Source organism: Trachurus trachurus (assembly GCF_905171665.1).
Source record: "Trachurus trachurus genome assembly, chromosome: 9".
NCBI lineage: Eukaryota > Metazoa > Chordata > Actinopteri > Carangiformes > Carangidae > Trachurus > Trachurus trachurus.
The window spans coordinates 31,273,820-31,297,099 of record NC_139895.1 but is presented as its reverse complement, the minus strand read 5'-3'; the positions used below and the strand labels follow the sequence as shown (position 1 = coordinate 31,297,099).

Here is a 23,280-nt window from a genome sequence, read left to right as displayed (position 1 = left end):
CAACAGCATTTTAGTGTATTGTGTTCTTTGAATAAGGAAAACTAATGGACTAAATAAAGCTCATGACTGATGTTTTACTGTAGTTTTATTATTATGGTCAGTTAACTCAGTATATATAACTGGCTGCCACGTTGCTCACACAGACACATCTTGTGTGTTGTGGCTGTGTTGGATAAACATCACCTATTAACCTGGTTAGTGAATCAGGTCAGCAGCTACATCCGGAACAGGAATTTACAGGAATCCGACCAGAACAGATATTGCATAGTTTAAGTGTACTGAACTGATTACAGCAATATATACAATATCAAATATTTACTGTTGCCATTCAGCTATGTTTGTTTTATGTCTTTTCACAGGCTGCGTTGATCTTGAATCACACTGGCTGGAGAGCACTGAAGTCCCTTAAAGATGACACGGACACATCCCCCTGATATACTGGCATCAACTCTGTATCGGGACATTACTGTAAATCCCATCACTGACCATTCAATTTCTCTCCACTCCTCCCAGCAATGTGACTTGAAAATGATTGATAAACCAGAAATCATCAACAAAAGACACTGCCGCAGCTTTGACTTCATTGAGTCACTGGATGACCCACAGTCTTTCTCTTCCTCGATGGAGTGCCCTTACAAGAGGGCCGAACTTGAGACATTAAACAAAGATCTGATGTGGAATGGACTAGATCAACAGGGACATCTTCGCTTTTCATCTCCCGATCTGTTTAATACAAGGCAGTTTCAGCAACACACCAGCCAAGACAAACCCAGCCATCTTACATGGTCAGATTCTAAAAAGAGAACAAGATCTAAAAGTGCACCGAGAATTAAGGCCACCCTCACTCCTGTGCCCATCTCAGTGTCTCCACCAGGAGCCAGGAAGGGGAGGGATGCACCTCCAGCCGCGTCAGATTCCCTGAGGACTTCTGAAACACACAGAGAAACCTACTCCTCTAACAGGGCTTTTTTGAACGAGGTGCATCCTATCAAACTGCAGCCTCACTCCCCCCTCTATGTCTCGGACTGTTTTGAAGAGGAGAAACCAGATAAACCAGCCATAACCCCTCACGTCAGGTGCCGTGTGGACATTAAACCAGATGCTGCTGTACTGCAGCACACATCCAGGCAGGTTCCTAATGCACGGACTGAGCATCTTTGGCAGAGATACTCCCAGGCCAGTAGCAACAGTAGAGGCTTGTATGTACCACGGCAGATTGTCTCCTCACCGACGCCCACTCCAAGCGAATGCTACAGCGGAGATTTCAGACAAGGATACCACTACACCACCAGCATGTCTCCCATCTCATACCAGCATCCAGACATGCACAGAATGCCATCACCGACAGCACCATATCTCAGTCAAGAACAAAGAGCTTACTCAAATCCCAACATACCAACCAAGTTTTTCTATACAGAGGACCCCGTTCGGTATCCGGTCCATCCCTATTCTAGAGCATACTATCAGGATGATCGGTCCAGTTTAACCAGCCATGGTAGTACATTGACTAGTCAGTATGATCCAAGGACTCGATTGGTGCACACCCTTCCTGTCAGGTCATATTACACGGACCACCTGCCCAACCGAGAGCCAGCACACTCTGTATACAGCAGGCCTTACTCCACAAGCGAGGCGGGATCATACTTTTCTCAAACTCCATTGTCTAGATCCTACTATGGAGAGGACAGCCGGTTCAATCCATACCACATGAGTAACCCGAGGTTGTTTTATTCCAAACCATTCAGCTCCCCCGAAGAGCAGTACTTTCCATCAAGGCCATATTATACAGAGGGTCGCCGGCGCCCTCGAATGTCCCAAGCCTTTTCAGATGACTGGTATCGCTCAAGTATATCTGGTTACTCCAACCAGTCCTCTCAGCACACACCACCAAGGGTAAGGCAGGACCCCGGTATACACCCATGGTACGCTGGCAACTGTGTGGAGACAAGTAGACTGGGAGCAGAGGCAAAAAACCACTCAAAGTCTTGGGATAATATTCTGTATCCACGGCATGAAAGAGAACAATCAGTGCCTCGTGGGAGAAGCTATGAAAACTTGTTTTACCAAGCAAGACAGGGAGCACCCGCCGATATTACATCTCAACCTGTTATACTTAACCTCTCGAGCTCGCCGAGGCGCTATGCTGCACTGTCACTCTCTGAAAACTCATTAGAGAGGGGCTCGAACAACCCGTGGAGAAACACCAAGAGTGGGAACTGGTTTGTAACACCTGAGATCACAATAACAGACAATGACATATGTGCAGCCAACAGCAAGCGGCGGGATGTTCACTCTGTCAGCTGGGATACGCTGGACGGTGAAAAGACATCTCCGAGGGTAATGCATCAGAAGCAGCCATCCACCACAGCAGACATAACCAAAGACAGGAAACACAACAACTTCTCCCTGCAACAGAGTTTAGAGCAGCTGGACGAACTCTTAGCTGATTTGGTTGTGGATTACAAACCACCAACCAGCAGAAAGTCAAGTGTAGACCTTTTGGACCAGCTGAAACAACTAATCACCGATGATGGTGAGAAAGACAGAGGATCTGCTGGACTTGAAAACGTGGGATGTCTGAACACACAGCTCCTGTCCTCTAAATCCAGCCCTGACACAATCAAAGACCCCGATAGTGGTTGTGATGCTTTGCAAAGGAGTGCAGAAGAATGTTCTCCAGACCACAGCACAGATGAGGATGACACTATGGTGTGTGCTAACAAGAAGTGCAAACGGATCGAGAGCATGTTCAACGCCTGCCTGTACTTCAAGTCGTGTCATAGTTGCTACACCTTTTACTGCTCACGGAACTGCCGCAGGGATGACTGGGAGTTCCATAAAGAGACGTGTCTGTACGGTCGCGTCAGCAGTGTGTGTCGACACTCTCTGAAGTTCTGCAGAGAGAATACCGAGATCCACAAAGCCTTCTCTCGCGTCGCGAAAGCTGGCTACCTGTCCAGAGGGAGAGGCGTTCTCTTCCTGGGTTTCGCTAATCCAGAGACAGCTGACAACTTCCTGCAAGTTGGGCTCGAAAGTCTCCTCATGTCTCCCACATACTTATCTCTCAGAGAGCTGGATGGTTTCAAGGACAACCTCGGAGAGTACTGCAAGGAACTGCAGCTGGCAGGCAATGAGTATGACCCAAATGAATGTTTCCTTCTGAATGTATCCATAGCTGTTGGTGAACTAGTGCCTAATAGACCTTCACCAAGAGTCCAAGCGCCAACAGTTCGAAAATATGCAAAGGTTTCCTTGGCCTCCTCGAGCCCCGACAAAAAGGTACTCAAGAAGGATAGTGAAATGGAAACGCTCATCCTCACTCCGCCTCCAGGCACACCGGACATTGACAAGGAGGGGGAGGAGGGAAGGAAAGCCAGAGAGGTGTGCTTTGTCAATATCCAGCGTGAACTCAGGACCAGGGGAGTCTTCCTTCGTCACGAGTACCCCAAAATCTATAATCAGCTGTGCGAGTTTGTGGAGACCAACAAAAGATTCACCCCTACTACGATTTACCCAATAGATAAGAGAACAGGGAAACAGTTCATGTGCATGATCATGGCTGCATCTGAGCCAAGAACACTGGACTGGGTGGGTACCCCTCATCTCTTGGATGATATTATATAGTATAGCACTAAAGAGTAATGATAATGATGTCAGTACACAATATGTACATACTGTAAATACATGGTGTGGTTTAGCAAATTGAACACTGACATGGAAATCTGTGTGTACATATGTGAACAGTCTCCCTTTCTGTCTTTCTCTTATTTCTCTGTGTTGCCATACAAACACACACATGCACACACAGATGTAAACACACGGTACAGTATGTAAACACTCTTCTAAAAGTTGCCCTATGATGTTTTTGGCTTGTTTTGATCCTGTTGCACTCAGAAGAGTTGATTGCCTGCATGTAGACTAGGCAAAAACCCAGTTATCCAGGTGTTTAAGATGTGAACATGTTTGATCTGTGCAGTTTCTGCAGCCAATGTATGAAGCACACAATATTTATGAAGTACACATCTCATTGCCTCCACATTACAGTATAGTAGGCACAGCCAAGTCTCATGTTGTAACTGTCACCCACTTTTGATTTCTCCAATAAATGCTATATCAGACATTTATATTATTGTTACAGTGGTTGTAATATTACAACTGTTTATCAGTATTTAAGTATTATTTCCTAAGTATAGTATAGTTGTGTGGGTATTTTATTTTTTATTATTGCTAAATTAGTTATTGTTTGATAGACAAAGAAGAACAATCAAACCACCTATTTGTTTTCCCACTTCATTTAGATTTTTTGTTGGAACCTATTCCATCTCGTGATAAGACTTGATGTCACCCTTGTATAAATTGCTTTGTTTGAAAGTGGCCTTCAGTCGAAAAAAAAATGCATTTGACACAAAGCAATGTATAGGTTTAGCTATTTCTAAAGGCTTGACAGCTCTTGACTTAGGTTGTTTGAACTTCCATTGTAAATGAACAATTATTTTGCTCAAAGCATGTTATTTATATTCAGGTATTTTAATATTGATATTGCTTATAATTAAATTTATTATGTTAATGGGATACAATTTGATGCATAGAAATGTAAGAAGTATATTATATATATTGAATATTAGATCATTTGAACATTGCGACCTTGAGACCTTATTGTAACTAATACCACAGTATGTTCTTAAACAATATGCAATAAAAGAGCAACCTTAACATCTATATTGTAAAACCCTATTTTATTATTAATATTGAATTCCTTGGAGCCAAGAGCTGCAAAGACTTTGTTTGCACTAAAACATAAATTATAAAATAAGAATGTTCCTAACCTAGCTGCAGCACTCAACCCCGATGTGATGATATGCCTGCTTCCATTGCCATTGCTGACTAATCTAAGGTTGCTCTTTTACTTGATTATATATATATATATCTTTGTGCAAGACCCTCCTCAACTTTCTATTTTGTGATGTTTATAACCTATATATAAATATATAATAAATGGAATTTAACAAGTGACCTTGGGGCTTTGTCTTTCTCCTCCTGAGTTTTCCTTTGAATAGAAGGGTAAAATAATACAGTCCCGCAAGACTAAATTTCACCCTGTTGACACAGAATTCAAACAGCAGAATAAAAAGAACCAATGCTGTTCCTTAATAAATAGAGAGAACATGTCTATTGCAGACCAGAATTACAATTTATTAAGCTTTGCATTAAATGAAAAATGTGAATCCAAACATAGAGCCAGCAGACTGAAGTCTTTCAAGTTGTTCTGATCAGGGTCAAATATTTTAACCATTTTGAATCTCTGATCTGCCACAGTTGATTTCAAAATAAGCACTAATACAGGTATGACATGGGCATGTTCATGATGGCTCTCAACATGCATTTTTAAGATTAGGATGTGGGGGAAGAGGTGTGCAGCATAAACTGATAGTTCAAGCTTTAAGGAAGCCAACATTTCAACCTATACTACATGCAAATTTCTTTGGGTAAATCTGATCTGATGAATACATGACTGTCAAACAGTAGTTGTTGGTAAATAAAAACTTGATAACCACGTGCTTCAAAGGTCACCCCTCCAAACATTCCCTAATTCCTCTTATTCTATGAACATGCTCTAATATATGTGATAAATACTAAGGTATTGCCAACACAATAATTTAGTGTTTCTACTTTGTTTTTGTTTTTTATGTTAGAACACCACCTAGTGGAATAATGCAAACATCACTACCACTGATTCACTATCAGTATTACTACCACCGCAATGTTCTTGTTTGAGGAAGTCTGGTTTAAAATACAGTATGTGCAGTATTTAAATAATCTCTTACTTATAATCAATTGGTTATGAAAGTATGTGCTATGGGAATTAAAGAAAAAAAACATCATTAATTTGTAACCTGAAACTTCAGTTTTATCAAACACTGCATCCTGAACACCATACATTTCCTTACGGACTAACTGAACTGTATTATCCAAAGCATAATTGGCAAAGATTATGGGGTCTTATCTTTTTAAAATATAGCTTTAGGAAGTTACTGTTACTACTACTGCTACAAGGTATGCATGATGTCACATTATGGCCTGATTTACCTGAACAGCAGGGCACTGGGGTTAAAGTGATACAAATAGTGATGCCAAAGTAGAAAGTGCCTTTAGAGAGTATAGCTGGTGTTTGATGTATTATTACTGTACCCATCTCTCAGCAATGCCAAATGTCCAACACACATTTTAAATCTTTCCCCATGGCCAGAGTTTAATCAGAAACTTTTGCTACAGGCAAAACAAGCAAGCATTGACTTACGAACCAAACATGCTAACATCTTATTTAACAGTTTATAACAGATTGAGAATAATATGTTGCAATACAAACCTAATAAAAACTCCCCAGTTTTGGCTACTGAAGTGTATCTTCCAACCTGGACAAGCCTTTGTATTTTACTGCAAATATATAAGATGTCAGACGGCTGCATGCTATGTTTTCACATTTTACATTTTTGACTTGTTAGTCTTATTGTGGCACTCTACTGCAGCTGAAATTGAGTTTCAGTGCGTGGGCTCTCATGCTGCAGGCTTCCGGGACAACATTATGTCAGACATGAACACTGGCAGACTGGATAAGTTGGTCAAAATTGCTGGGTCTGTAGCTGGCATGAGTCTGGATTCACTCAGGCCCGTTGCTGAGAGACACATGCAATGTAAAATGCAAGACATCTTAGACAACACCAACCACTCTCTCCACAACATTCTGGCAGGTCAAAGACACAGCTACAGCTGCAGCTAAAGGAAATAGTAATCATTATTAACATAATTAATAATTGACATTAATGATTTGCTGGGCACCTGAATTTTCCTTGGGGGATAAATAAAGTATTCCTATCTATAGCTCTATATCTGAAATCAAGTAAAGCCAATTGTAGGCTATTCATGAACAGCATTTGAACATGCAATGACTTAGCACTGTGTAATTTTAACACACAAAGCCTACCTCAGAAACAGTTAAACCTTAAATTGATAATGAACTGCTCAAATAGACTATAAAACACATACATGTCAGAAAAAGAAAAAGGAGGAATTCACAAATCATGTGACATTAGCCTATACTAAATTAGATTTCCAACTGATGTCCAGATGATGAGCTGCTCTTCTCAATGGTTCAGAATTTGATACAGCCCCTGCTCTGCTTAGTCTCAGGAGCAAATTTTATTTTATTGTTTTGTCAATTCTGAGTGGTTGGAAGCATCATGTCTCAGTTCTCAATACCATTGTAAAAGCTCATACAAAGGGCCACAGTATGGCATGTATATTCACAGAGTATTTGAGTGATATTTACATCAAGCTTTATTCATTTATTTTATAATAATAATAATAATAATATATTTTTACAAATGAAATAAAACATGCCACAAAATAATTGTGCACACAGGACCCAGACAAATGCACACTGAGCTATTAACACTATTTGGAATAAAATAGTATAAATGTATATCCTGGAAAGAATATGAAGAATATGTAGCTATTCAAATGCATGGAAAGTAAAAGTTATTTGAACTGATGTAGGCTATTGTTTTGCATTTAGTTGCATAGTGTGTGTGTGAAATTGCAAGAAACTCTCCACTGTGTTACACAAATTAAGATGATGTGCAGGCCTGTTTACTGTGAAATCTTCCTTTAATGAAGCTTCGCGCCTGCGTGTTGTGCGGGTCTCCTCGTGATGACAGCAGATGACAGCAGTGTTCGCTCCTGCAGTCAGAAGCCAGTGTGTGAGACGGCTAACCGCCAACAAACAACCCCTTTGACTCGAGAAACCTTTGGATCAGTTGTGTGTAGAGAAGCCGAGGACCACCGGGACTCTCTAATTACGTCCGGTAAGTTACCGAATTTGCGTCAGCTTGTTTCCTCGGTTACATTTGGCCAACCCAGGAGCTTGCAGTGTGAAGCTAAGCTAACGTAGCTAACTAGCTTATCATTAGCTTACCCTGCTTGGCGAGCAAACGTTAGCCGAGTGTAACTTGGTTAACGTTAGCACTCTGCTGCTAGGTTAGCCCACTACCACCAGTTTGCTCTCTGAGAACAAATCACTGCAAACACGAGTCCTTATTGGCTGGTGCTAATGTAACAGCTGAGTAACTTGTGTCGCCTGCTCTAATAGCTATTAGCTGATACAACGCTAGCTAAGTGGTGTATCTGATATGATTGTCAGCTCGACTAAGCCACTTCTGTCGAGCTACCAAACGGTAATAACAACATACATTAACCTTTCTCATCCCAGTTTGTCGCTGCCTGGTTAAACCAGGATTGACTGGCTATTATATTATTTAAGCAAACCAACCATAAACAGCACATTAAATTACTTCAGCTTTTTATGTTCAACGTATCCCCACCCCACCCACTGAGCCACAGAGAGGAATGTCTAAAGTTTTAGCCTTATAACATGGCCTGAGCACTCAGACCTAGTGTTTGTGAGGCCGTGAGATAGTCTATCACACTGTCATCTAACATTGTTTAGTGTTGAAACACTGGATATTACTGTAAACTGCTTGTAGCAGCAGTAGTCACGTCGCCCATTATGTCCACTATGTCAGAAGTACGATGGCAAAGACATGTCAAGTGGTAAATGTGAGGCTTGGCTGCTTTTCTCTGTTCATCATAAAATGAACACAGTTGGTCAAAGTAAAAGATCCAAAGGCCTAGGGAAGTTCAACCTGAAGTTATAAACAATACAAATAAGGATTCATTATAAATCAAGTATACAATCATTACCTCCCACTTTATGGGCAACACCCCTCTTCCTCTGAAGCCAACAGCTGAAACATTACATTCACTTGTATTTGTCATGCAGTTACATTCAATGATGATTTTCTAATCAGCTTATTTTCAGTGTTGGTAAAATTGATGTTATTGTGAGGAAATTAGGTCCACTTCATAGTTTGAGACTGAAATGACTAAGTTCGAGTCTGACCAATCGATCACATGGACTTTTTGAAATTCTCAGAAGCAGGTTGATTTTTTCTTGTCAGGCCAGGGTGAGTGGGAAGGTTTGCAGATAGCTGACGGATGACAACAAATGACATCATTCATGTTCTTCGTCCTTCCTTATTGGTCAGTGTGTATCAAAACCACTGCTTCTGCTAAAATCACTGCTGTGTTAGTTTTTCTTCTGATTGATTATTATTTAGTGTTTCTGAATATCTCTTGTCCCCGAAGTGGATTAGTATGAACTAGTGCAAGTATATTTAATTGTGCTCTCTGTCCTTCTGTCTCCATCTGTGAATCTGTGCATGTGTTTGCCTTGCAGTGACAGCTGCCGTATGAGTTAAGGATTTTGTTATTGGGACGTTCTTAATCCATTGTTGTCACAGTTTGCTGACAGCTAACGCACACAAGACATGACTCAACCCGCCTTGGTGGTTTTTTTTAGAGAGCGCGAGTGTTCGGCTCAACTCATGCCTCTTCCCTAAGGGAGATGGGCAACCCCAACTGATTGTGTTCTCTGGTACTAATAGTGAAAGAAAAAAAACCCTCTTAATGTTTCATTTCAAGAAATGAAATTGAGGAATGTCAGAAGCAACATTTTGGTCGCCACTGCCCCAAAATAAATGTATGACCAGAATGTCCACGCTTTGTGAGTATAGTGGCTGGATCTTCCTAAATCCATATTTTAAGCCCCAATACAGCATGAAGGACAGACAAGACTTGTCCTATTTCAAAGGCTTGCCCGTTTTGTGCCAACAAAAACAAGACAGTTTAAGCTGGAATTCTTATGAATTGTTATTGTTATCAACCCGGATATCATGTGTCAGATGGATGTTTTACTACTTCCATTAACATACTTAACCCAATTTCACACATGTACTGACACTTCATCTGCTGCCTTGAGGATAACTTTCAGGTGGTAATTTAAAGGAATAGTTCACCAAAAAATGAAATTCAATACTCCAAAGTAGTTTTTTATTCCTCAAAGTGCATCTGGTGACCCGGGAGGCTGGTTCGCTCTTGCGAGACACAAAACGCAAAAACCAAAAACCTTGAAATATTCCTCCACACCGCTCGGCAGCAAGTGTCCTGAAGGGATTTAGTCCAGAGTTTACCTGAACAATGTCATTGAGGCAAGTCCGGTCACGTCCGCGTGCACACCTGAATACGAGAGAGCGCGCACCAGGCAATTTCAATACAGGACTGTTTAGGCTGTAAAAATGTCCTAAATGATAAAAAATAAATTGTTTCGAGTAAACTCCGCACTATATCCCTTCAGGACACTTGGACTGCAGTGGAAGAGCAATGTGGTGGAATATGAAATGGTTTTTGTGCAGTTTTTTTTTTTTTAAGTTTTTGTGTCGGCCACTATTTTTCTCATGTAAAGTTTTCATTGGACTACGAACTGGCCTCCCGGGTCTCCAGATGCGCTTTGAGGAATAAAAAACTGGAGTATATTCATCAGCATGAGGGTGAGTCACTAATGACTGAATTTCATTTTTTGGTGAACTATTCCTTTAATTTACCATCTGAAAGTTTTCCTCAAGGCAGCAGATAAAGTGTCAGTACATGTGTGAAACTGGGTTAAGTATGTTAATGGAAAGTACCGGTAGTATTTATCCATAAAACATCCATCTGACACATGATATCGGGGTTGATAACAATAACAATTCATAAGAATTCCAGCTTAAACTGTTTTGTTTTTGTTGGCACAAAACGGGCGAGCCTTTGAAATAGGTCTTGTCTGTCCTTCACGCTGTATTGGGTCTTAAAATATGGATTTAGGAAGATCCAGCCACTATACTAGACATTCTGATCATACGTTTATATTGGGGCAGTGGCGACTTCAAGGCTACAGACGTGGGCTTGTGGCCAAAATGTTGCTTCTTCATTCCTCACTGGTAGGCTACATCTGGATGGGAAACATGAAAGAGTAGTGATCTTTTCACACGCACCCACACACACCCACACCTCCACACTCATTGACCATTAGCCCTCATTATCTGACTGAACTCCAAACTCAAGCTTTCATTTCTTCACAGTTTTTTGCTAAGCTAACCGACACGTCATATTAGTCATTATTCCCCAAGCGTGTTATGGTTCAGTACCCGGCCCTGGTGGTGGGAACGGTTACTCATGCATCTCGTGGACGTAGCACATGCACAGAGTTTGCTGCTTGCTGAGCAGAGTAAGAAATGATCAAGAAGGGAAGTGTGAAGAGGATGTTGGCTCAGAACCATAGATAGCCCACCTTTTGAAAGTGAAATGCTTTAAATATGATCCATTGGTTGCCATACATGTGTGTTTGTGTGTGCCACTGCCAACATGTCGTGGGAAGAGTGGGCAGAGTTCCAACACCTTTACTTTTTACCTAACAAACATTTTTATAAAGAAGTGCAGTGCTGCACATTTAAAAATATTTTTTAAAATAAATACGTTTTTCATTAGGTTATGAATGTATCAATTATGTGATTATGACTCGACAGTTCCTTTGGTTGAACAGTGGGTCCTCTTGCCACGCATGTGACTGGTATTGACTGGCTGTCCTTCCACAACTACGATCTTTCTCACACAACTCAGAAGTTTGAAGATTCTGCCTGACTTCATGCTGTCTGTTGTTTGGTTTTCGCTTCTGCTTTAGAGTTCCTCAGTGCTCTCCATGACTGACTCACCAGGTACCCTCATGTAGTGACTTATATTGGAGCTGAAGGGCACGGGGGGATCACGGCCAATGGCAGTTAACCTCGCCACTAGCCACTTAATAGCTTGGTGGCCTTTTCACTTCCTTAGGAATGCGCTTATTCAAGAACATGATGAGTGTATGTACATGGAAGTGAACCTGTCAGCCAGTTACCTGTCATTTCATTCAAATGGAAAATGGAAACAAAATAAGACATTTTTACTTTTTTATTGCTTTCAGTTGTATTAGTCTAAATATAGATCAACAACTTTAGATAGAATATTTAAAGTGGTTTTGCTAGCCTAATTGTTGATTAATCATTTTTTCTGAAGTTAAAAACTGACTCAAATGTGAGTAGCTCTGTGTTGGTTTGATCAACCTTCTGTGTTGATGCCTTTAACGGTTCAAATCATGAAGTAATTTGAGAACTTCTCTATGGGCTCTGGGAATTATTGATGGTCAAATGTTAAACCATAGTGAAAAATGAATTAGAAACCATGAAGACAAAAATCTCCATATTATTCAATAATGAAATTAATGATATATTGCAGCCCTTCTTAAAACCCACCTCAAGTCATCACCACTTAGGCCTAGTTCCTACACTCTAATCATCTGCTCTAAAGCACGGCATCAAATTCCCAAAGTGGGCCACAGCTAACAGTTATCTTGCTAACACATTACCCTAAGTCTCCTTAATGTAGCATTTACTGACAACTTATTAACAATTTATCAGTGGTTTTTAATCCACTATTATGCAGGAGTACTGTACACATTACACAACTGCATTAGATGACATCTCAAAGTCATTGTTAATGTACAATACTTGTTTGGAACATTGATAACTTCTCCAATTGATTTTGTTAGATCAGTAATTTAGTAAAATCTGCCACCAGTCTCCTCTTTAGATATAGTTTGTATGAAGTATTTATACATGGATGTGGTAGGTGATTTTGTAATTAGGTCTTTAAAATGTAAAAATATATACAACTATCATAAAAAGTATACGAAAAGCAACATTTTTTACAAACTCAGAGGGTAAATGTTTCATGTTTTTGCTGATAAATCTTGAAATAGTTTACTTTTTTCCAAAGGTTTAAAGCAGTCAATGTCAGTCACGTTTCTCATGTGATCAGGAGCCGCTCATGTCTCATGAAGAAGTCTTGCTAACACTTTCTACATTTTCTTCACAAACCACAAAATAGCACACTGAACATTTCTTTAGATTGATATTAGACCAAAATAACCTGAAACATGACCAAAACAATGACAGTCTATCACTGTTATCTGAAGTGGAGGGAGAAATCACTGTTTATTCTTGGTTTGCCAAGGGAATTCAACGTAAAGCCTATCATTATGTGTGTAAATCTGCATAACCAATTTGATTTGTCAGGCATATCAACTCCAACGCTGTGGTTGTCTGTTAGCTTGCGAGCAGGGACACTGCCTTGCAGTCATTCCCACTCTGAGGTAGTTTTCTTTGGTCTCGTCTCATTCTCCTCCCAGAGTCCTAACTCTACAGTTAAATCTGTGTTTGCTATGTTAGCTACCAGTTACAAAGAGGCTTTTGTGCGATCCATTTACGAAGTAATCACTCAAATTTCATGCACTCCGCTTGGATAGTAGGTCTTGGCTGTGTGTATCTGGTAGATTTGCATAGCCTGTAGTGTAGAGTCTTCTGGAGCTTGTGAAAAAGCATGCTTTTGCTATTGTTGTTGCGTGCAATGTTTGCAGCACACTGGATGCAAATGATCACTTCCCTTGCATGACGTGAGCATCATGTGTGAGCTTGTGTTCAGCCAAGCTCACACACAGCTTTACAGAAAAGGGAACCATTTCCTACTTTTTCTCTAAATAATACTTAACTTTTAAATGCAGATTTATAAATACTGATTCTATTTGAAAAGAACAGTACAGCAAATGTTAACTTTAGTTCAAAATGTTAACTTTCACAGGTTCATTGGAAGTCGCAACATCAACAGCGCCACACAATTGTTACGAGTCGCCTTATGCCAAAAAGTAACCATGACATGCACAAGAAAAATGCAGTTTTTCCTCTTCGTTTAGTGGAGCCTGCCAGAAAATAATTGCAGTTTTGTCTATTGCAGCAATTTCATAATCCACTTCTATGAAATAGAGCAACGGACGAAAGGCGGATAAAAAACAGTTTGCGTTTGAACCATCAGGTTACAGGAATCATGACTCTTTCAAACTGTATGTTCTGTCGTCATCAGGGTTATTTTCATAGACCTGATAAAGCAGCTCCAGAGCCACAGTGGACACAACACAAATGTGCTCACATGTTGAATAGTGGTATCCATGACAACTTAAGTAACAGGTGGGGTTCCCCTTTAACACACTTTAACTTAAACTTGCCTAAAACTTCGGTCTGACATTTGGTCAAAGGTTATTTGAGCTTCTGCTTCGTTTGCGTTCCACACATTTCTCCTCATTCACCTGTTTCCATTTCATTCTTGTCCCCTTTGTGCTTCAGTCATTTCCCTCTCTGCCTGTGTGAGCTGGTGAAGATGGTGAAGCCAGACATCCACACTCTGGCCCACCACCTGAAGCAGGAGCGGCTGTACGTGTCGTCGGAGAAGCTGCTGATCCAGAGGCTCAACAGTGATGTGCTGAAGACGGCTGAGAGGCTGTACCGCGCCGCATGGATCGCCAAGCAGCAGAGGATCAATCTAGATCGTCTCATTCTCACCAGGTCAGAAACTACTGTCATGATTCACTCTGTCCCCAAAAAACTATAGGAAAAGGAAGTATAGACTTGGAGCCAGGATGTGGTAAATCTAGTACAGACTGAATAACAGGGAGAAATGGCTGGTTTGGCTCTTTAACTTGTTGTCAAAGTTATAGGTAGTTGTCACACATCAGTGATTTGTCTTACTCCTCCCAACATGTAAATTGTAAATCTAAACAACTACTACTCGAGTAGTGACCCCGAACATTCGCATAGTAAAATATGCCACTCGTTGCAGCCCTAGTGGGCAGCTACCCTTTGTTTCTCTGTGATTCCCCTCGATGATGTGGAGCTGTCCAAGCCCCCAGAGGCCGCAAAACCCAAGTCATCATGCTCCCTCTCGCCATTAAGATGCTACTTTCATGTCGGTTTGCAGTTCCCTATTTACACCGTATGTACTTCAGCATCTTCCTCCCAAATAAATGAACCTCACTTAGTTTCATCAGTGCAAGAAACATTTTCCCAGCAATGTTGTATTATTGTACTCTTTGATAAACCACATGTAATGGACACAGAGGTTTTTTTTTTTTTTTGAGAGAGCAGTGGTGTCTCTGGTGTCCGTGGATGGCAGGACACCAGGCCCCATGCAACCAAACATGTACTTGAGTAAAGTTGGATAGAATGACATGTCAGTAGGAACTATGATAGATAATCCCTTTTAGAGCCAGTGCCTGCATAAATGAGAGGGAACTGTACTATTAAAGATTTTGTGTGATGAATATCAGTAATAAAAAAAACCTCTCATCTACAGTGCGGAGGCCTCTCCAGCTGAATGCTGCCAACATGCGAAGATGCTGGAGGACACGCAGTTTGTTGACGGCTACAAGACTCTGGGCTTCCAGGAGACGATCTATGGGGAGTTTGTGGCCCGGTTGAGGGAGAACCCCAGACTGGTGGCTTCCTGTCTGGTGGCAGGAGAGAGGCTGAACCAGGAGCACACCCAAGGGGTCATCCACACAGTCTTCACCTCACTCTATGGCAACTGTATCATGCAGGAGGACGAGAGCTATTTGCTACAGGTCAGTGGTTCTACCTTTCACACACACGCAAGAGAAATACTAAAGTAGCTTTTTAGGAATTTGGAATTTATTTATTTAAAACAGGGACAATGCACAAAAACATTAATCTTGTAAGACAAGAGAAGATGCCTTGAGCCAGGTTGTAGCAACATTTGCTAATTTCCACCTGTAGTCCCTGGGCAGGTAAGAAACAGACAGAATACAATATTTAGATCGTTGAATAAAAGTGATATGATCTGATATAATAATATTTTAAAAATGGACAGAGTAAACTAGCAAAAGCAGGGAACAAGAGCGCCAAATCATGAAATGTACAATAGAGTTAAATGAACAGCACATACTCTCTTTTATTTTCATCACACATTCAAACACAGCACATACAGAGACAACAGTCCAACTATCTCCATCCCCATCCTCACCCTCATCTAATAACCACACTCATGCACATATTAATAACCAGACACATTTACATACACACTCGCATGTAACTCAACAATGTGTGCAAGCTTGCTTACTAAGTAACCGGCGCTTTGATAAGTATGAAAATGTGTAGGAATTTGTACATAAGATAAATTCTGTGGGGAGGACATTCCACTGACTCAGCTACCAAATTGAGTTCTACATTGTGGGATGCTACACTCAGCCCTTGTAACAGATCGAGTTACTCGTACTGTGTTTCAGAGCAGAGTGTAACAAACTTCTTATTTTGAACTGATGAATGTTTCTTTCCTGCCAACTCCCAGGTGTTGCGGTATCTGGTAGAGTTTGAGCTGAAGGAGAGTGACAACCCTCGCCGCCTGCTGCGACGGGGAACCTGTGCCTTCAGCATCCTGTTCAAGCTCTTCTCCGAGGGCCTGTACTCAGCCAAGCTTTTCCTCACCGCCACCCTCCACGAACCCATTATGCAGCTGCTGGTGGAAGACGAAGACCACCTGGAGACGGACCCAGCCAAGGTTACAGAGCGCCTCACTCCAGCCCAGCAGGAACGCTTTGGAGAGAAGGGCTCTGAGGACTACAAACAAAGGGTGCAGGCTGCAGTGGAGGCCAACGAAGCCAAGCTGGTAGCTCTGGTCAACAAATTTATCGGTTACTTGAAGCAGAACACCTACTGCTTTCCCCACAGCCTGCGCTGGATCGTGTCCCAGATGTACAAGACGTTGTCGTGCGTAGAGCGCCTGGAAGTGGGCGAAGTGCGCACCATGTGCACAGACCTGCTGCTGACCTGCTTCATCTGTCCTGCTATAGTCAACCCGGAGCAGTACGGCATCATCTCTGACGCTCCCATCAATGAAGTGGCCCGCTTCAATCTCATGCAGGTGAGCGGCCATCGAGTTTTCTCTCCTTCACACTTCCACACATGGGAATCATCCTACTGTGGGCTAACTCTGCATCACTTTTTGTTCCACAGGTGGGGCAGCTTTTGCAGCAGCTGGCCATGACCGATGATGATGCAGACCCCAGGAGGAAAAGCAGTTTGTCTAAATTCGATAAGGTGTGTACCAAGCCAGCGCGATGTTAAGTCGAACTGCAGCTCGACTGCTTGAGATTCTTCCTTGTACTGAGTCGCCTCTCCGGGTATCTCTGTCACCAGAGTTGCGTTGCTGCCTTTCTGGATGTGGTGATTGGAGGACGAGCAGTGGAGACCCCGCCCATGTCCGCCATGAACCTTTTGGAGGGCCTCAGCAGAACTGCGGTCTATATTACGCATAATCAGCTGCTAGCACTGGTAAGCTCTTTTACTGTTGATATCTAAATGTAACAGTGGTATTTGAATTCCTGTGAAATGTGAGAACAGTACACACACACAGTAAAACTGCCAAGCAGCATCATAGGCACTCCCTACAGGCCAGGTCATGTGATCAGAGATGAGAGCACCACGCCGCATCCATTTGCATGTTTCCCTGAAACCACCTAAAGTACTTTCAAATACAAGTTCATGTACGGGTGGAGCATACAATAACTAAAATACTTAACTATGCAAAGCTGTGCATCAACCTTCCTTATGATGTAGATCATTTTGTTGAGTCTGGTGTTGTTTCATATTTTGATGAACAGATATATAATAATAAACTTTATTTATAGAGCACTTGTCAAACGAAAGTACAAAGTGCTTAATAGAGAAAAATGAGGATCACAGTTAAAACAAGAGAGAGTTTACACAGACAGTTAAAGGATCAAATAACAAAAAATAAAATGACAATAAAACTGGCAGAGCTGGGTAGAAGCAAACAGATAAAACAGAGGAAATCAGTTAGTCAGATAAAATCAGGAATAGCGAAACAAAAGAAATGTGTTTTAAGTAAAGACTGAAAAGACGATACTGACTCCGACCACCTTATTTCCTCGGGCAGGTCATTCCAGAGTCTTATATCTTGTTACACCATCTGTCCTCCAGAGGGTGTTATTTATTGTTTTATGTGACCAATACCATGGTAACTTTTCTGTATGTCAGTGTTATAGAGACCTTAACCTACAGAATTGTCACATTGTTTACAACTATGTATTAGTAGGTCAGTCATGATTATGCAAATCACATTTTAAAAGGAACTCGGCAAGTGAGTCACTTTTACTTGAATGCCAATAGCAGTGTGTGAAATCTCTAATAGACGTGTGACAAACACTCTGGACTTTTCAAGGTAACCTGCTGAGATGAAAACAGACCAGCTAGTTCCCTGAATTGCTGATGAATCAATTGCTATCACAGCAGAAATGGGACAGGAGGAGGGCTGTATGCATCAGCCTCTCTCATTACCTTAGTGTGACCTCTGTATGCAGTCTATGTACATTATGGTATTATGGTGCAGCTTGAGTGAGTTTTGGTTAATTCTTATGCACGTGGCTTTGGTGCTGAATGTTTTCTTCCACATTTTAGGGGTGTGCCAAAAAATCAATTCACATCTCATTTAATACGATTCAGAATCGATATAAAATGTCCCAAAATCGATTTTAAAAAATAAAAAAATGAAACAAATCTGCTGGCTGTCGGCCTCCATTTCCTTAGAATTTAAAAGGCAGCATGGTTAACTGCACTATTTTTTTTAAATATTTATTTTATTTCATTTATTTATTTAAAAAGGACAGTGTGCAGTTGCATTAGTTATTGAAAACAATAAAAAGATGGCTGCACCAGATTTAGCGGAGCCGCTAATTTCCATCTGTAGTCCTGTAACATAACATACATACATACATAACAACATGACGGTTTTAAAAGCCTACCTGAAATGCGCTAAGAGGCATTAGTGGTTAAAGGAATAAAGTGTTAGAGTGCAAATAAAAATTAATCAAAAACAAGAGTTTTACATAAAGTGCTGAGTGTTCAAGTGCATAGGATGTCGATAAAGTGCTTATGATCAGTGCAATTAAGTTGCGGAGGAGAAGAGAGGACCAAAGTCGAGCTCCACAGGGATGGAGCTACCCACAGGGGTAGCCCCATCCCTGGAGGTACCCACCAAGGTAACCTAATGCAGTTCCAGTGTTGATGCTGGTACTGCATTTCCGGGTTGTGTTGGATGCCCGGTAGGGATGAGGCTACCCACAAGGGTAGTCTCATCCCTACGGGTACCTACTGGTATCCTATGCACAAAGGTCCCTGACTCAATGCTGGCATGACTGCTGGCTCTGAATCCAGTTTCTGACCTTATGAGTGAAACAAAGGTAATCTGTAGTGTTTTTAAGGTGCTCGGGGAGTTTATTCCAGTCTCTGATAGTTTTACAGGAAAATGCTGATTGGGAGAAGGCAGTTTTTCTTTTTGGAACACTGCAGTCCCCCTGGGATGCCGATCTTAGGCTTCTACTGAGCGCTTCGGAGCGAATAAAGAGGCACTTTTAATTTTGTTACTTAAGCAATATGTGATATTGCTTTTATGCAACAGTTTCAACAATTCCATCTAAGCATGGATAAATGTTTAAAACTCAATAAATGTGAAAAAGACACTTTAGTCATTCTGTCTTGCAAAGCAGACTGGAGTAGATCATAAGGATCCTTTGCACACCGATAGACTGAAGCAGAAATCATTATGAATCAAATCGTTTTGAATCGATTTTGAATCGAATCATAGCCCCAAAAATCAGAATCTAATCTAATCGTGAAATAGTAAAAGATTCCCAACCCTACCACATTTACAGCAGAATACTTTTTAGCAGTAAACTGAAATAATGCCATGTGTAGTGCGTGTCACATTTCCTTTCACCAGGCAATAGTTTAGATTCATATTGAGCAGTAACTTCCTGTGAGAAACTGCTGACTGCTAAGGACTGATGGACTGTGTCTGGGTCTTAGGATAACAGAATAACATCCTGTACTTCCTGTGTAGGTGGACTTTGTGCGGAGTGTGACTGCGGGGGACCACCTCCGGGAGGAGGAGCACATGGCTCTGGAGAACCTGCTGGCCAACGTGCCCCAGTCTCGAACCGTGAAGAGCAACAGTCTGGAGCTCACTCCCTCCAACACCCCCCAGCTCTCCCCGGCTACCACTCCTGCCAACAAGAAGAACAGGCTTCCCATAGGTACCTACCTCCGCGGGCCTGTGAGCCGTCCTGCCGCTCTGGTTTTAGAATAGATGATGGATCTGTTGATGCACTCATTATGATGCAGCTTGTTATTTTCCAAATGTAATGTTCTAAAGGATATTTTCGCTTTATAGGAATATCACAATTTGAAAGCAGAACCAGGAAAGAGAAGTGTAATATTTTGTCTAATGAGAAGCAAAATAAACAAGTAGAGCTGAGTGGTGATGGCTAGTGAAAGCCCTGTGTGTTATAGGAAGCTAATGAGCTTCTTCTCAGCTTGTTATAAAGATAATTAGCATGGCCTGGATTGAAGCTCAATTACAGAAATGACAACCAATTAAATTACCAAATATAAATGAACTCATTTTAATTGGAATGGATGGAAAAGATGCATAGACTACCTTCATTAGCATTTTCAAGATAAATGATTCTGTAGCAACATCCCCTTAATTAGAGCTGAACCACTTGTGCTTGCTCCTCTGTAATATGACATTTATATATACAATCTTGACTTGACACTTGAAATACTTTGAATTCTGAGATGTACTCTGTATTCTTTCTCCAACTCCCTACCTTGTCCTTCTCCTTTCCTCCTGTGCTGCCAATGAATGACCAGGACAACACTTAGCTGCTATTACATCCTGGGACGCCACAACCACCACTCTGTCTGCTCACATTCCATTAGTAACCCCTTTTGGTGGGTAGCCTGTCAGTCGTGTTAGAGCTGGAGAGAACTTAACCCATGTATCTGGTGTCTCACGCAGTTAACACTCATCTAGTCCATGCTCCCTAGCTGCACAGTAACCTCCCTGCCTCGCCACTGTAAACTAGCACTGTTCTTGTCCCACGTGCTCTCACCATGCTTGCTTTGCCTTGCACAGTTATTTGGCTCATTGTTAGGTTTTTTCACTCATTATGTTTTCTAAGTTTTCCCGTTGTTTGCTTCCTCATTCAGCGGAATATGGCTATTCATTACCAGGTAGAGTGGGGAAAAATCAGTCTTCCACCTTTCCTCCCCTCCTGCTTCGTGCTTGAGTTGTGGTAAAAACGAAGTAGACGCGAGTGTAATATTTTTACACAATGTCGGTAGCTCTACTGGTGTAGCTCCCTTTTCAGCATCCACACATCCCATTATTTTAACAATATCAAGGCTTTTGATTGTGTTAGTGCTTCATAATAATGAATGGATACAAGTACATGTGGGCCACAGATTCAGAGCTTCTAGAGCTGCAATCTTATTGAAGGGTGTATCATAGAGTATAAGCGGCATACTTGATATGCTCAAACTCTGTAATGGCTCATACTTAGAGGTTATAGAGACATTGTTAGTGAAACCCCTTTACCCACAATGAGTGTGATATGGTCACATGGCTTCACTGACCTGATCTTTTAACGATTAGATGAAAGTGGAAGTTGACGACCTCAAGATAGTTATACACTGTCTGTACCTAGATTTTCTAGGTTCTGTAGCCCCGAAACATTTGGTTAAAATACATCAGAACTGTCTTTAGAATGACATTTGATTGGGCCTACCATCATAATCCCTGAAACACTGCAGAAGCACGTCACTTAGCATTTAAACATGCACAGTCTTATTTTATGCGAATATTTGATGTCATATGCTAATATTTTGGAAAGGTGCATTTATAAGTTCTGTATTCTTAAGGTAAAGAACAATAACTCTGTTCATATAACCAGTCTTAACCAACACACAGTGCAAGCAGTGTTGCCGTTTTTGTGGTAAAATAAAAGTCATAAAACTAACACATTATTGTAAACTAACTAGTTCTAACATATAGAAACGAGAAGTAAACTTGTCTGAAATGTCACACCAATGTACAGTATAACTACAATGAAGAATTCAAAGAGTATTTTTTAACATTTTGTTTGTCAAACTGATAAAAGCCACTATGACCTGCAGCTCATTTGGAATTACAAAACTTATGAGATACTCAGGTCATCTATTTGCTCTCGAAGAATAGTTACAAGGAACACAGTGGTGTGACATCACAGATGAGAGTTTTGGTTGTCTAGTCTCAAGCTTTGTGCTGAATTATTTGTTGACGTAACTATTGCTTTGTTGTTTGATATAAAACATGTATTTGTGGATGTACTGCCTAAACCCAAAGACATAACTAATTCAAACAAAATCAAACACATGCAGTTATTCGGTGCAATAATGCAAAAATCACAAAATTAACAGTGGTTTCCTACTAATTCCTTCCAATCCACCAACCAGCAGCTGCTCGAAGCCGCAGCCGTACCAACATAGCCCAGGAGGGGGAGGCAGAGGCCAGCTCCCAAGAGTCTCTACAGGAGCTGATGCCAGAGGAGGTGCTGGTGATTTCACTAGGAACTGGTCCTCAGACTGTCCCCGGGATGATGTCAGAGAATGAGGTAATGTGACTTGAATTAATGTACCAATTTGCAGCAGAGATGATGATGTGATAAATTCAATACCATATTTTTTCCTGTCACTGAAGGGGACGAAGACTTCCTAGAGATGGTGTCATGTATTTTGCAGTGCTTTGTGTGTACTAGCAATATTATGCAATTTATAAGAAACCTTGTATCTACCTGACTCAAATTTAATTGTCTCCTCTTTGTTATTACCCCTAGCAAGAATGACTCGGGGCAAAGTAAGTTTGCAACCAAACCTAAGTGATATCTATACACCTTTCTGATGTATGCGCTTCCTCTCTCTACCAACCTCTAGGTTTTGAACCTGCAGATGGCTGATGGGGCCCAGGGGGATGGCCATGCTGATGATACCAAGCTGCATGGTAAACCAGACAAAACCCTGCGCTTCTCCCTCTGCAGTGACAATCTGGAAGGCATCTCTGAGGGTCAGTCTGGAGTCTGATGACACATAAAGCTAAAAACACGAGACAAACAAATTGATGCTGTATTTTATTTTTTCTATTTTCAGAGTAATATTAGAAAAGCTGGATAGCATCATTGTTATTGGCCTTTAGCTGCTCATTTATCTTGTCATACACAATTTATATGGACAAAAACAAACACGCAAACAATGCTTGCAATTGTTGCAATGAATATTTTACTGTCACACTCAAGCATACACTATTACACAAATGCCAGCCACTGTAACCTAAAAGCTGATTACTAGATGATTTTGTCACTCTTTGTATGTTTTTGGTTCATTTCCTTCCTCAGGTCCATCCAATCGTTCCAACTCGGTGTCGTCTCTGGACCTGGAGGGTGAGTCTGTTTCTGAGCTGGGAGCTGGACCATCAGGGAGCAATGGGGTGGAGGCTCTACAGCTTCTGGAGCATGAACAAGGTACATGTTAGGGGCAAATGTCCAAATGTTGATTTATTATTGAGTTGTAAAAGTAT

The 23,280-nt window shown here is 41.2% G+C and overlaps 2 protein-coding genes across 5 annotated transcripts in view; both read left to right on the top strand.

Moving 5' to 3' along the window:
* Positions 1–411: 411 nt before the first annotated feature.
* unm_hu7912 (un-named hu7912) lies at positions 412–3,624 on the top strand (the record flags this gene model as incomplete). The annotated part of the gene is made up of 1 exon (XM_083978857.1): positions 412–3,624. One exon carries the CDS (start codon positions 412–414, stop codon positions 3,622–3,624), a length of 3,213 nt encoding a protein of 1,070 aa, XP_083834983.1.
* Positions 3,625–7,722: 4,098 nt separating this feature from the next.
* gapvd1 (GTPase activating protein and VPS9 domains 1) overlaps positions 7,723–23,280 on the top strand; it is a 28,636-nt gene continuing 13,078 nt past the window's right edge. Inside the window, exons 1-11 of one of the 4 annotated variants that reach the window (XM_083979423.1) lie at positions 7,723–7,862; positions 14,142–14,360; positions 15,148–15,415; positions 16,159–16,731; positions 16,824–16,907; positions 17,007–17,141; positions 19,729–19,921; positions 20,541–20,621; positions 22,167–22,321; positions 22,641–22,770; positions 23,099–23,224. In XM_083979423.1, coding sequence (XP_083835549.1) covers positions 14,176–14,360; positions 15,148–15,415; positions 16,159–16,731; positions 16,824–16,907; positions 17,007–17,141; positions 19,729–19,921; positions 20,541–20,621; positions 22,167–22,321; positions 22,641–22,770; positions 23,099–23,224 — 1,930 coding nt within the window. In that variant the 5' untranslated portion in view covers positions 7,723–7,862; positions 14,142–14,175. Of the gene's footprint in view, positions 7,863–14,141; positions 14,361–15,147; positions 15,416–16,158; positions 16,732–16,823; positions 16,908–17,006; positions 17,142–19,728; positions 19,922–20,540; positions 20,622–22,163; positions 22,322–22,640; positions 22,771–23,098; positions 23,225–23,280 lie in introns of all 4 variants that reach the window. The other 3 variants (XM_083979422.1, XM_083979425.1, XM_083979424.1) reach the window with 3 other exon arrangements.